The sequence below is a fragment of the Penicillium vulpinum genome (genome assembly GCF_028829585.1).
Source record: "Penicillium vulpinum strain IBT 29486 chromosome Unknown utg000003l_segment0_segment0, whole genome shotgun sequence".
NCBI lineage: Eukaryota > Fungi > Ascomycota > Eurotiomycetes > Eurotiales > Aspergillaceae > Penicillium > Penicillium vulpinum.
The window spans coordinates 3443537-3456067 of record NW_026643243.1 but is presented as its reverse complement, the minus strand read 5'-3'; the positions used below and the strand labels follow the sequence as shown (position 1 = coordinate 3456067).

Below are 12531 nucleotides of genomic sequence, written 5' to 3'. Positions count from 1 at the left end.
GTCAGAACCCTAGGAATAGAGGGGAGGAAAAAGCAATATATAGGGGATATAGAATATAGAATATATAGAATAATAGTGATATGGAATATTCCATATGAAATAATATGTGAAATATAGGGAAAAGAGAGAAAAAGAAAAAAAAAGGGCAACCTTTCCTAGTTAGGAAAGAATTCAAATAAGAGAGATCATGGGATCAGCGGACCTCTGTGATTCCTAAAATGGTCAGGGTTACTCTCTACTGGATTATTTTGTGGATTTACATACTCTACGGAGTATACAACATACTCCCCAAAAATCACTTCATAATCCCTACAATTCTAACACTAATGCAAACTAATACTCCGTGGCATTAATTCATCCCTCGGGACTGGATCCAACGTTCCCTCCACGCCATCAGCCAGCCTCTCCACTCTCCACAATCAACTCCCCTAGCGCATTTCTTCGCTCACCGCTGCTTTGTCCCCCCCCACCGCCTCACTTCCCTCTTCTTCATGGTGGTGTCACCCTTCTGAAGAAGGTCCTCTCATCCAGGCTGGTCCTTTCCTTCCCCTTCTATTTCACTTCCCCGTGATCGTTTTGACTCTAAAAAAGTCATGTCCAATGTCGATATATCCAATGATGGCCTAATTGGCGTCGATTACGACTCCAGAGGTTATCTTCAGCATCAATCATGGCCGGTGGCGGTAGATCAGGTACCTCAACGGTCAGAAGACGCTCATGGTCTCTCCCCGTTGCAAACTGGCGGTCACCCTATGGAACAGTCGGTGACCCAGGATCCAAATTTCATGGTAGATTGGCACTTTCAATCATTACACGCCCCTCATCACCACCACCTCTCATATTCTTCCGAAGACCCGTCCTCGGCGCCCCAGTATACCACTAGTTATGGCTTGCCCATGCAGGCCTCGCCAGTCGATCTCATGTCTGGTCAGGGTCAGATGAATGCCGGATTGCTGGATGGTCCATATCTGCCGATGTCGGCACCGGTCGACATGGTCCCATTCACATATCAGGATTTTCAAGCGGATTTGATGGCCTTCCCCAACGGGCTTCCGGATGTTTCATATGCCCCGCACCCCGTTCTTGAGAGCAGCTCGCCAACCGATACTTATCTGGAGGTCCGTTCCCTGTCCAGCAGCGACAATGGTTGGAGTACTATCGATCATCGCCGCTCTCTCGACTTTGGTTATCCCGAACAAGGTGTTTTCGTCAACCCCACTCAGACCCTTCACGACCGCAGCCTGTCGGAATCTTCATATTCCACATCATATGGTAGCTTCGTGGATATCACGAATCCGATCGGCTCTCCCGGTTCCGACAACAATATGGACTTGCCTTGCTATAATCATCATGGCCACGGCCATAGTCATAGTCATAGCCATACTCACAGCCACAACCACAGCCATAGTCACAGCCACAGCAGCTCCATTGGAATTCACGGTACCTCCCCAACAAGCAGCGCAGTTGTGCTTCGTGACCAGTCTTCGCCAGGTTCTCGCTCGCCTTCCGCAGTCAGCCCCGTCGGAATGGTCCGGCCGATCCCGGTGCCGATCAAGAAGTCAACATCCCCTGCTCGATCAGCTGGGTCTTCTCAAGCATCGGCCTCACCACCGAGCCGGAAACCGTCCCGCAAGAGTCCCATTGCCGCTAAGACCGCCGAGACTAAGGTTCGCAAGCAGTCCCAGACCGGCAAGCCCGAGACCGAGAAGCGTGTTGGCAAGAGAAAGGGCCCCCTCAAGCCCGACCAGCGTAAACAGGCCAGTGAGATCCGGAAGTTGCGTGCTTGTCTGCGCTGCAAGTTCCTCAAGAAGACGTGCGACAAGGGCGAGCCTTGTGCAGGATGCCAACCGTCGCACGCACGGTTATGGCAGGTGCCATGTACTCGCATTGATATTAAGGAGATTGGTTATTTCATGAAGGACTGGAAGGCGGATTACGAGCGTCACATCACCATGGGCTTCTCAGTCGGCAACATTACCGGATTTTCGGACCAGGAACGCACACTGTTCATCACTCACGGTTATGGACAGATCATGCCCATCAACGCTCGCGAAGTCTATGTCCGCGACGAGAAGTGCTTCAACATTGACTGGATCGAGTCGATGCAGCGTGATCCAACACAATATGAAGTTGAGACTGCCAAACTCTCTGCTGGTATGGAGGGCATCTCGCAAGCGATGCTGTCAGATTATCTTGACCGCCACATCGATGGCAATGGCACCTTTGAGAAGTTTGTCGACGATTACTTCGAGGGCACTCCTTTCCTGACGCAAATGCTCAAGACCGCCTTCCGCTACTACTTCCGCACTAAGCTGCCCGTTATCCGGAAGGCACTCAAGCTGGTGGTTGCCTACAACCTCACCATGCACGTCACCATGGTCGAAGGCATTGGCGAGGAGGAAAACTTCCTCGGCAAGATCAAGACCAAGGGGTCCAAATTCTCCGGCAAGACCATGGCTCCCGTCATGATCAACTTCCAGATCAAGTATGCCATGGCTAGCATGTGGCGTGATCTTCAGAAGGATGTGCTGGAGGAGCTGTCAGCACTTTACTCCAGTGTGTATAGTGGCGACAAGCTGAAGAACTGGCCGACAATCTTCATCCTGGCCTCCATTCTGCTGGCCGTGTGGGAGGAGATGCAGTTCGACAGCCACTACCGGACACCAGACCAGTCTGCCGTTGACAAGTTCTGCACTGACATGGAAACCACCCCGGTGGGTGTAATCGTCGGGCTGTTCCAGGCCATCTCACAGAAGCTGCCCCCGTTCACCGAGTGGGACTCTCAAAAGCACCACCAGCTGTTGTACTCCAACCCGGATGTTTGCAACACCATGACCGAAGTGCGCCAACATGTCGAGCAACATGGTAAGTGATAGAAGTCTTCCCGGTCTGATTGGTTCAACCTTCGAAACTAACACCGTCTTGTAGAAACCTACCTCCGCAGCCGCACTGGCACGAAATTCAACCGTGGCGACTTCGACTGCCTTTCAAATAAATTTGTGTCGCGACTGGTCATTCGCGCCAATTAGACAACGACCCCGATGCGCAAACGCATTATGATGATGATATTTACCACGATTGCCGTTTCCAGCGAGTACAGTTCCGCGATTTCGTTTTGAACATTAAATGTTAACACTGAGAATATGCGAATCCTTGTCGTGACGATGCGCAAGCGCATATTACGCTCTTTAACGAAGAATCCGACGGGGCGCCCTCCCAGTGAGGGTCTGCCCTTTTTGTATTGTGCTTCCGAGCGAACCGACTCTCTTTGATCTAGCTTTTCATGAGCCTTGTTTTTTTTTTTGGTCTTTTGTCATATTTACCTTTTCCTTTTTCATTGGTCATTGTCTCTGTTTTGGAATCTCTTTTTTTTTTTTTTTTTTTTTTTTTTTTTTTGCTCTTGTCTTTGGTGTATACCTTTCTTCGCATAGCTTTGTCTTCAGCGATGAACGAGGATCACGAATGTCATGACCGTGTACGGCCGAAGGTGTTTCTATTGTTTTGTTTTCAATTTTGTGGCATCCGGCACCCGCTACGGAACAGGCCACAATTCAAGTTAAAACAGGGCCCTGAGAAAGGGTGTGCAGGCTGTCTTATCCCCGAACTGTCACATTCTTTGTGGTGGTTAACGCATATCTTCAGCCGGGGACGGCGTCGGAGGCTTTTTTTTTGCAAGAGCGCTTTGTTTATACATTGCCAGTGGGTTTTACGCTCTATGGATATGATAGTCTTTAACTTTTATTGAATTCTTTCTTATTTGACTATTTGTTTTGAAGTAACTATAAAAAGAGAGTAGAAAAAGACACGGCGGTGAAGCCGGATCCGGCTTTGATACTAAGTTTGGAAGCGGGTACAGAGTACCCGGGAGACCGCAGCAGTTGCCGCGGAAAACCCCGTACCCTGTTCTGGGCATTAGTGTCTCCATTAAAAAGGTCCACCCCCTCTTTTGGCGCCCAGGCGATAAGCAATTCAACGTCATCACTTTGGATATTGGGCTTGAGGGATATAAGTAGAAATGATAAGAGAAAACCTGTATAGTGGAAGATCGTAGAATCTTAATAATCCTAATAATAGTCTATATTCTTGCCCTGCAATATCCAATAAAATATAGATTTCGGAGTTTTCCTCAGTGGCGTTCAATGAAGTGATAGGCTGTTCTCACCTGGGCAGGTACCCCCGTTTGACTCATCCGGCATCTTCTGGCATTTTCACGGCGTCACCTGCACCTGACTAAGACGCCTCGCCCCCTCATCCTTTCCAAGGTTTCCTACATAAGGACACTGTTTCCCCTCTTTTTGCTTTCTCCCTTCTTACAACCATCCTCCACTCAGGGTACTTCACACTCGAGAATCCTTACCTTCAAATCAACATAATCAAATATCAAAGCCCATCATGCAGATCTTTGTCAAGACTCGTACGTTCATACCCTTATCTACGCCCCAAGGCCTCAAGAAGATGACCGCCTGGATCCCACGGACCATCTCTTGCAACTCGGCTCTATGTGACACCTTCGCTAACATTTCTTTATCTAGTCACTGGCAAGACCATCACCCTTGAGGTTGAGTCCAGCGATACTATCGACAATGTCAAGTCGAAGATCCAGGACAAGGAGGGCATCCCTCCTGACCAGCAACGTTTGATCTTTGCCGGCAAGCAGCTGGAGGACGGTCGCACCCTTTCCGACTATAATATCCAGAAGGAGTCCACTCTCCACCTGGTCCTCCGCCTCCGTGGCGGTATGCAGATTTGTAAGTGTTCTCTCACAACAACATTGTCATTTACTTTTTGACTAACATTTGCCACAGTCGTCAAGACCCTGACCGGAAAGACTATCACCCTCGAGGTCGAGTCATCTGACACCATCGACAATGTTAAGTCCAAGATCCAGGACAAGGAGGGCATTCCCCCCGACCAGCAGCGCCTGATTTTCGCCGGCAAGCAGCTGGAGGACGGCCGCACTCTGTCCGATTATAACATCCAAAAGGAATCCACTCTCCACTTGGTTCTCCGTCTACGTGGTGGTATGCAGATTTTCGTCAAGACTCTCACTGGCAAGACTATTACACTTGAAGTCGAGTCATCCGATACTATCGATAATGTGAAGTCCAAGATTCAAGATAAGGAGGGCATTCCCCCCGACCAGCAGCGTTTGATCTTCGCAGGCAAGCAACTTGAAGATGGCCGCACACTCTCCGATTACAACATTCAGAAGGAATCCACACTCCACCTTGTCCTTCGTCTACGTGGTGGTATGCAAATCTTTGTCAAGACTTTGACCGGCAAGACTATCACGCTAGAGGTTGAGAGCTCAGACACCATCGACAACGTCAAGAGCAAGATTCAGGATAAGGAGGGTATTCCTCCTGACCAGCAGCGTCTTATCTTCGCTGGTAAGCAGCTGGAGGACGGACGTACTCTCTCGGACTACAATATCCAGAAGGAGAGTACCCTGCACCTAGTGTTGCGTCTGCGTGGCGGCCAGTAATTGATTTATGATGCTCTTTTTTTCTCAACTTCGATAGGTTCTATATGACCTGCATGGCGTTTGGTCGGTTTTCGAGGCTGAGGCTTCTTTTATTGCAATGTGTTTCCTGAGGACGGCTTCTCTCTTTCACCTTGCCCACATCATTCTCATCGAGATGTGATAGATAGTTCTCTACAATTCACTCTAGCAATCTTTGCTGGTTTTCACCTAGTATACCATTTCATTGATTATACATGTAGAAAAGTACTCTGTACACTTAAATGTTTATCCCTCCAGCATCTCCTATCTGTGTGGGAACATATCTGTAAGTTCATATCTAGGCAATTCTGTCTAACCAACCAATTTTTTGCCATCTCACCTTCCAGAATGCGCTTTAGAATCTCAATCCTTTTTTGCCTCTTTGCCACTCTCGCGTGCCAGGAACCACTTGTGGCGTAAGGCGCAGAGGCGGGCGACAATGAAATATTAAGTAATCATACATCCTTATCGTGATAACACGACTTCCTCTTTTGACAGTTTCAACAAGTCGCAAGCAGAGGATGCGAGCCATCATCCGGGATGCCCGCTTACTTCTACCACCTTAGCTTGCAACTCCTCTCACACGGCCTATCCGACGCGCCGAGCTTGCAGGGATCCTCCTCTCCTGCGCTACAATCTGCATGGGAAGCTCTCCAACCATTCCAACGGAGCCAGCATTCAACCTCCAACCGCCTATCACCCGCAGGAGATAGTCAAACCCCACCAACTCCAGACCACACTTTGGCGCATCGCCAGAAATTCATATCCACTCTCTCCACCCACACCACATCAACCCCACTTCGAAGCACTCCCTCCGCCAGCACTTCGCACGACAGTAACACCTCCACTAGCTCCTCAATCACCCCCACCTCACTCGAAGACGACAAGCGCTTCGGCGCTGTCTCCATCGAGTGCATTGACATGGTCACTCCAAAGCACCCGTCCAAACGCACCTCGAAGCGCGGCTCCGCACCCACCACAGAACCAGAGAACCTCGTCGCCGCAGGCATTGGCACTGATATTCTAGGTGGCCTTCGTACAAAAGGCCGATACATTCCACTTGATTACGAGCTTGCCGACAGCGTCTGGGGAATTGTACACTTATACCGCGACTCTCAAGAGACGCCCTACCTCGGAAACGATGACGAGTACCCCGCCTATTTGAAGGGCTCTTCAGCTGCGGCCCGCCACCCCGGTGAGCAGCAAGCTACGTTAAGACAAGGTCTGACCAGCGCGGCGGGTGTTAAACAACCTGGGACGGCGGGCCTTGCTGAATACCCTTTCCCTGAGACGACTTCTTCCTCTTCGCAAGGTCCCGATGAGGATTGTACGACACTATGTATTCTCGCCGTGCCGTCTTATCTGTCTCCGCCGGACTTTTTGGGGTTTATGGGACAGAAGACTATGGATGATGTTAGTCATTTTCGCATGATTAGGACTGCGCGTGCGAATCGGTATATGGTTTTGATGAAATTCCGGAACGGGCGTAAGGCGAAGGAATGGCAGAAGGAATGGAATGGGCATGTGTTTAACAGCATTGAGCCCGAGACCTGTCATGTGGTGTTTGTGAAGACGGTCGAAATCCAAGTCGTGGATTCCGGAACACCATCTGCCGAGTATGGCGCTCTCTCCTCTAACCTCTCAACCCCTTCTCGGGCCCCGGTATCATCTACCGGACAAGCAACTCTCACCGGCAAACCTCTCGCGCCACCTACCCCTGCATTAGTCGAACTACCAACCTGTCCCGTCTGCCTAGAGCGAATGGATGAAACCACCGGGCTCCTGACAATAAACTGCCAACACGTCTTCCACTGTACCTGTCTCCAAAGATGGAAAGGCAGCGGCTGTCCCGTATGCAGATACACACAAGACGACTACCGCAAAAGTAACGCGGGCTTGAAACAGGACGAGGAACCCCAAGAATGCAGTGTCTGCCACTCAGAAGAAAACCTCTGGGCCTGTCTAATTTGCGGCACGATCGGCTGCGGCCGCTACGACAACGCCCACGCCTTCGCCCACTGGAAAGAAACAGCCCACGCCTTCTCCATGGACCTTACCACCCAGCGTGTATGGGACTACGTAGGCGATGCTTATGTTCACCGCATCATCCAAAACAAAACAGACGGAAAGCTTCTCGAACTACCCGCTGCAGACCACAGTGCCCTCGATCCACCAGACTGGGGTGACGCTGTCCCTCGCGAGAAACTAGAAAACATGAGTATCGAATACACACACCTCCTCACCAGCCAGCTTGAAAGCCAGCGCGCGTACTTCGAAGAAGTCGTTGAGCGCGCAGTCGACAAAGCCTCACAGGCTAGTGCCGCCGCCGCCGAGGCGGAAATTAATGCTTCCAGCGCCTCAGCGCGTTTGGAAGAATTACAAGCCAAGTATGATGCTGTGACGATTGAGACGTTGCCGTCGCTTGAACACGACCGCGCGCGTGCGGAGAAAAGAGCAGAGAAATTCGAGGCACTAGCGCGCTCGTTTGAGAAGGGCTTTCAGGAGGAGAAGGCTATGAATCACAATATGCTGTTACGGTTAGAGGGTCTTGCTAAAGAGGTTGAAGGGCTTAAGGCTTCGAATGCGGACCTGGCAGAGCAGAATCGCGATTTGACATTCTTTATTAGCGGGACGCAAAGGTTGCAGGGACAGGGTGAGGAGGTTGAACAGGGGACTGTTTCTGTTCCTGAGCCGCCGGCTGCTTCGAAGAAGAAGAGGAAGGGAAAGGGAAAGAAATAGTTTGGGAACCGGAGAAGTTTCTGCTTTTTACTTCTGCTCGGGATTTGGAGTGAGTTGGGCTTGGGGTTGTATTCTTTGCATCCATAATAGGGATACGGTTGGGTGGTTATGTGCATTTAGCGTAGTGTATTGAGTACGCCTGAAACGAGTCAATGAATAAATGTATGAATTCATGAAATATCGATATGTAATGAGTACAAGGTTAGGAGATGTTAACAGAAATCAAATAATATACAGATATACAAATAGCTCAAAAACAATGCAAGTATAAATACACACTAATGTCTCCAATCTAAAGCTCCTTCCTAACAGCCCAGAAATAATTCCCCCAATCCTCACTCCCAGGAACCATCTTCCACCCAATCCCAGGAACATAAATAGCACCCACGCACTTCCACCTCATCCCCTCCGCAACCGCACTTCCCCCTCTCGAAACACCCGTGTCAGCAGCCCTCATCAACCCCTCCTGCAACCACCCCTTAACCTCATCCGGGTTAACAAATTTACTCCACTCATGCGTCCCGCGCGGCACAACACCAATCGGCCACGGCGCCTCGGCAATAACCTGGTTCAGGATGAATGACGGCAGCGTCCGCGAAATAGTAGATCCAATTAACCAACCGCCGGGCTTAAGAGCACGCAGACAGTTTGTTAGGAAGCTCAGCGGCGTTGAAGTTTTCGGGTCGATGTGTTCCAGTACTTCGAAGAGGGTTACGATGTCGTATTGCGGGGGAGTGAGTTCAAGGCTGGGGTTTTGGTTGGGGTTTGAAGCGGGAGCTGAAGTCGAGATCGGGGCATTGCCGGCAAGTACATCCTCCAGCGTCGTGTTGAGATACTTGAAGCGACCTGTGCGCAGATGCGAGTCGACGGTTGGATCCATGCGCGCGTGCTCGCGTGCCATTTGGATTAGATTTGTTGAAGGGTCAATTGCGGTCATTGAGGCGGCGCGGGTTGGGGTTGGGGCTGGGCCGGTTGGGCCAATTGGGATCGTGCGTGCGAGGGACTCGGCGAAGATGCCGCCGCCGCAGCCTACGTCAAGATAGTTGAGGGTTGCGGCGGAGGAAGTTGGGTCTGGTGATGAGCTTCCTTCTGCTAGGCAGGAGGCGATGAATTCGTGGCGGAGAGGGTTCATTAGGTGCAGGATTCGGGAGGGGCCCATTGGGTCCCACCAGGAGCTGGCGAGAGCGGAGAAGTGAGAGAGTTCATCAGCGGAGACAGAGGATGTTGAATGCGCGCGGGTTAGTGGTGTTTGGGTGGATGGGGCGGAGGCGGGTGCGAATAGGGAGGTGCTTGGTGAGGGCCTTGTTGAGCGTAGGGTTGAACGGAGGGCTCTGACTGAGAGAGGAAGGGTACGGGGTCGCAGGGAAGCCATTGTGTAAGTAATGGCGTAGATGTAGTTGTGGGCGAGAGATTCAATGGAGAATTGGCTCTGCGTTTTTGGTGCTCTGGTGAGCTTTGGTTGATGCAAAGTCCCGAGGATTATCTGTGAGAAAGTGTTAATTGGTGCTTGCAAGGAGGATTGAAAACAGTAGAGAGCATACCAGTAACGAATGTCCCGAGCAACGGAAAAGAGAAGGTCGCATGAAGCCGATCACCAAATTAGAGATGCCGAGACAAACATGCCAAGACAATTTGACAGTTATTCACGAAGCTCATAACTTCTCGACTACGATGTACATCGACTACAGTGGACATGGACTTGATGCGGTAAGGCATTGATCGTATTCTATAATTCAATTCTGTCTCCATATCATAAACAAACATTCCATATCATAAACAAACATCCCATATCATAAACAAACATCGATCGTATTCTATAGTTCAGTTCTGTCTCCATCCATATCATAAACAACCATCTATAAGGTCCACTTGGTATCATAAAACAAAAGAAAGTCACATCACATATTCAAAACAGTTGGTAAAGATGACCATCATCACAAGAGACAACTTTCGAAGCCCAGTTCTTGTGGCACATGTGGATGAGGAGCTGACTCAGCTTGACCATCGACATCCTGGATCTCAATATCCTCGGCACTAGCAGCGTAGTCCCAGACATGTTGGCCGGACCATGAAGCCAACTGATCCGGTACAGCAGCGCCAAGTATAGGAAGGAAATTCCCTGTGGTGATGTTGCAGTCGAGTCCAAGTACGGATCGACAACGATCCAGCAATGTGGGGAAGAGATACGAGGGCGAGCCACGAATCTGAGAAAGCGTGTGAAGGATACCCCACAGCAACTCGTTTGGATCAATAGTAGACTCAGCCAGCCTATGGACGGCTTTTGGTCCAAGAGACCTTGTCACATCGGCAACAGAGGATCCTATATCAAAGAGTTTTTGCTCCTGTTACATCCAAATCAGTATACAAACAAACAAACAACTTCATCTCGGATTGACATACCATTCCAATTCCATGTGCATCAATAGCCCCCTGTGATGCAGCACCAATCACACTCATCACAGTTTTACCCACCATCACTGGTAGGTGAAATGGCAGAACTGCGTCATCGCGCGAACCAAGTTGCGTGGCATGGCTCATAGACATTTTCCACATCATAGTCTGCAGCCACTGCTGGGTAATCAAGATATCAACCTGTTGAATCTCAAGAACTCCCTCTAGAGAAATAGGCTTGCACAGGTTGGATTGGATGGCGGCAGTTGGAGGCTTCTCCAAAATGCCATCTCCGCCACCGGCCGAGATCCAATCATAAAGGTTCGGGGTGAGGTTCTCAAATATGTTGATCAAGTTGATGAATCCATAAGCCAGGATAGGGTCTTCCGAGCAAAGAACCTGAGGCTTGTGGATAGAACTGCGCAGCATAACCGGCTTCGCTTGCTGGAGAGCGTAACCTCTGCGGATTTACAAATTAGCACCAGTCCAAACCGTTATTAATCATTCAGGACCAACCCACTCACCTCTCTGTAACAAATAAAAGCCAAAACACGCGCCGTTTCTCTTCTGCCTCTTCAACTTCATATTCTGTATACGTCGACTCTCGATGCAACCCTAGGGTGAATGCAAACGAGGTAGCCTGGCACAAAAAGAACCAAGCCTGATCCTGACGATCAAGATTCCCATAAGATACAAATAAAAAGAACGAAGTCAAAAGGGACTCCGTGCTAAGTTCTTCCAGAACATCGCATTCCCGCCGTGCCCGCACGGCCTCCGAAAGGAGGTCTTCCCCAGACATCAACGAGTGTCCGTCCCCAATACTCTGCAAGCGTGGGGGATGAGACCCATTCGTTGGTCCATCCAGCTTTAACTGGATATGCGTAGCCGCACACAGCGATGCCAAAAACGCATACCGCCGCGCAGACAGCTGCCCGGGCTGATGGCAATCCAACCGAAGTTGGTCCCCACGGACAACCGGCATAATTGGGAACAAGTACTTGAGGTAGATATTCACATGAACGAGCAGAATCTGCGGCGAGAGACGACGGGCAATCGGCCTGGCATATCCATAGCCATAGCCAATAGCGGATTCCACAGTTGAATCGGTGGAACCCGGGGACGAGACAAGTTCCGGAGGCGGCAGGTGGGAAAAAGTATCCGAGAAGTCCTGGCCTGCAAACTGCGAGTCTGAGATTATAAACCCTGGCGAGATGGGTGAGTTGAATTGGTAGTCCGGGATCTCGCCGGTGCCGGTATCCTCGGGATACAGACTCTCGGGAGGGTCGAGCCGGGATGAAAGAGGGTGAACCGGGGCTAGGGGATACAGAGTGCGGAATTTGGGGCCCTTGCGACGAAGCACATCGCTATATGAGCAGGAAAGAAGTAGCCGTTGGCACTTATCGCATGGTAGTTCACGAGAACACTTTATTTTGCGACGGCGACAGTTATCGCATGCTTGTTTTGGCTTAGATTGTTTGGTGGACATTGTTGAATTCCTAAGTCTTGGCTAGACTCAGTGGAGCTGAAGTTCATGTTAGGGTTAAAAGAAAAAAAGAAAAAAATGAGCGTGATGTTTCATTCGGGGACTTTTCAGGGTTGGCTCATTATAATAAAAATAATCCCCTTAGAAACCTGGGGAAGCGGGGGGGCAAAGGGAAAGAAACCCCGCAAAGGCCCCTGCGTTGGCGTTATGCTTCATATTTTGATCTTATTCGGGATTTTCCTTCTATTGCTATTCTTACTACTCCTTCTAGATCAAGGGGGCGTTTTCTCTCGGCCCGACTTCTCTATATTGTCTACTTTCCCCCCTCAGCCCTCCGAACTATAAAGATAGACATGATTAAAGATCATCATGAAGATCACCATGAAATTTGACTCATTAAGTGCACTAATACCAT

The 12531-nt window shown here is 50.0% G+C and overlaps 4 protein-coding genes across 4 annotated transcripts; 2 read left to right on the top strand and 2 right to left on the bottom strand.

Annotated features, from left to right (window-relative positions):
• Positions 1–593: 593 nt before the first annotated feature.
• On the top strand, positions 594–3029 carry N7479_006351 (Zn(II)2Cys6 transcription factor domain-containing protein; the record flags this gene model as incomplete). Its single annotated transcript, XM_057254045.1, has 2 exons — positions 594–2865; positions 2929–3029. The coding sequence occupies 2 exons, from the start codon at positions 594–596 to the stop codon at positions 3027–3029; spliced, it is 2373 nt and encodes a 790-aa protein (XP_057107907.1).
• Positions 3030–6043: 3014 nt separating this feature from the next.
• On the top strand, positions 6044–8242 carry N7479_006350 (putative RING and UBP finger domain protein; the record flags this gene model as incomplete). The annotated part of the gene is made up of 1 exon (XM_057254044.1): positions 6044–8242. The coding sequence occupies one exon, from the start codon at positions 6044–6046 to the stop codon at positions 8240–8242; it is 2199 nt and encodes a 732-aa protein (XP_057107906.1).
• Positions 8243–8534: 292 nt separating this feature from the next.
• Positions 8535–9614, bottom strand: N7479_006349 (3-demethylubiquinone-9 3-methyltransferase; the record flags this gene model as incomplete). The annotated part of the gene is made up of 1 exon (XM_057254043.1): positions 8535–9614. One exon carries the CDS (start codon positions 9612–9614, stop codon positions 8535–8537), a length of 1080 nt encoding a protein of 359 aa, XP_057107905.1.
• Positions 9615–10176: 562 nt separating this feature from the next.
• Positions 10177–12119, bottom strand: N7479_006348 (putative C6 transcription factor (AmyR); the record flags this gene model as incomplete). Its single annotated transcript, XM_057254042.1, has 3 exons — positions 10177–10584; positions 10643–11093; positions 11158–12119. 3 exons carry the CDS (start codon positions 12117–12119, stop codon positions 10177–10179), a joined length of 1821 nt encoding a protein of 606 aa, XP_057107904.1.
• Positions 12120–12531: the final 412 nt, after the last annotated feature.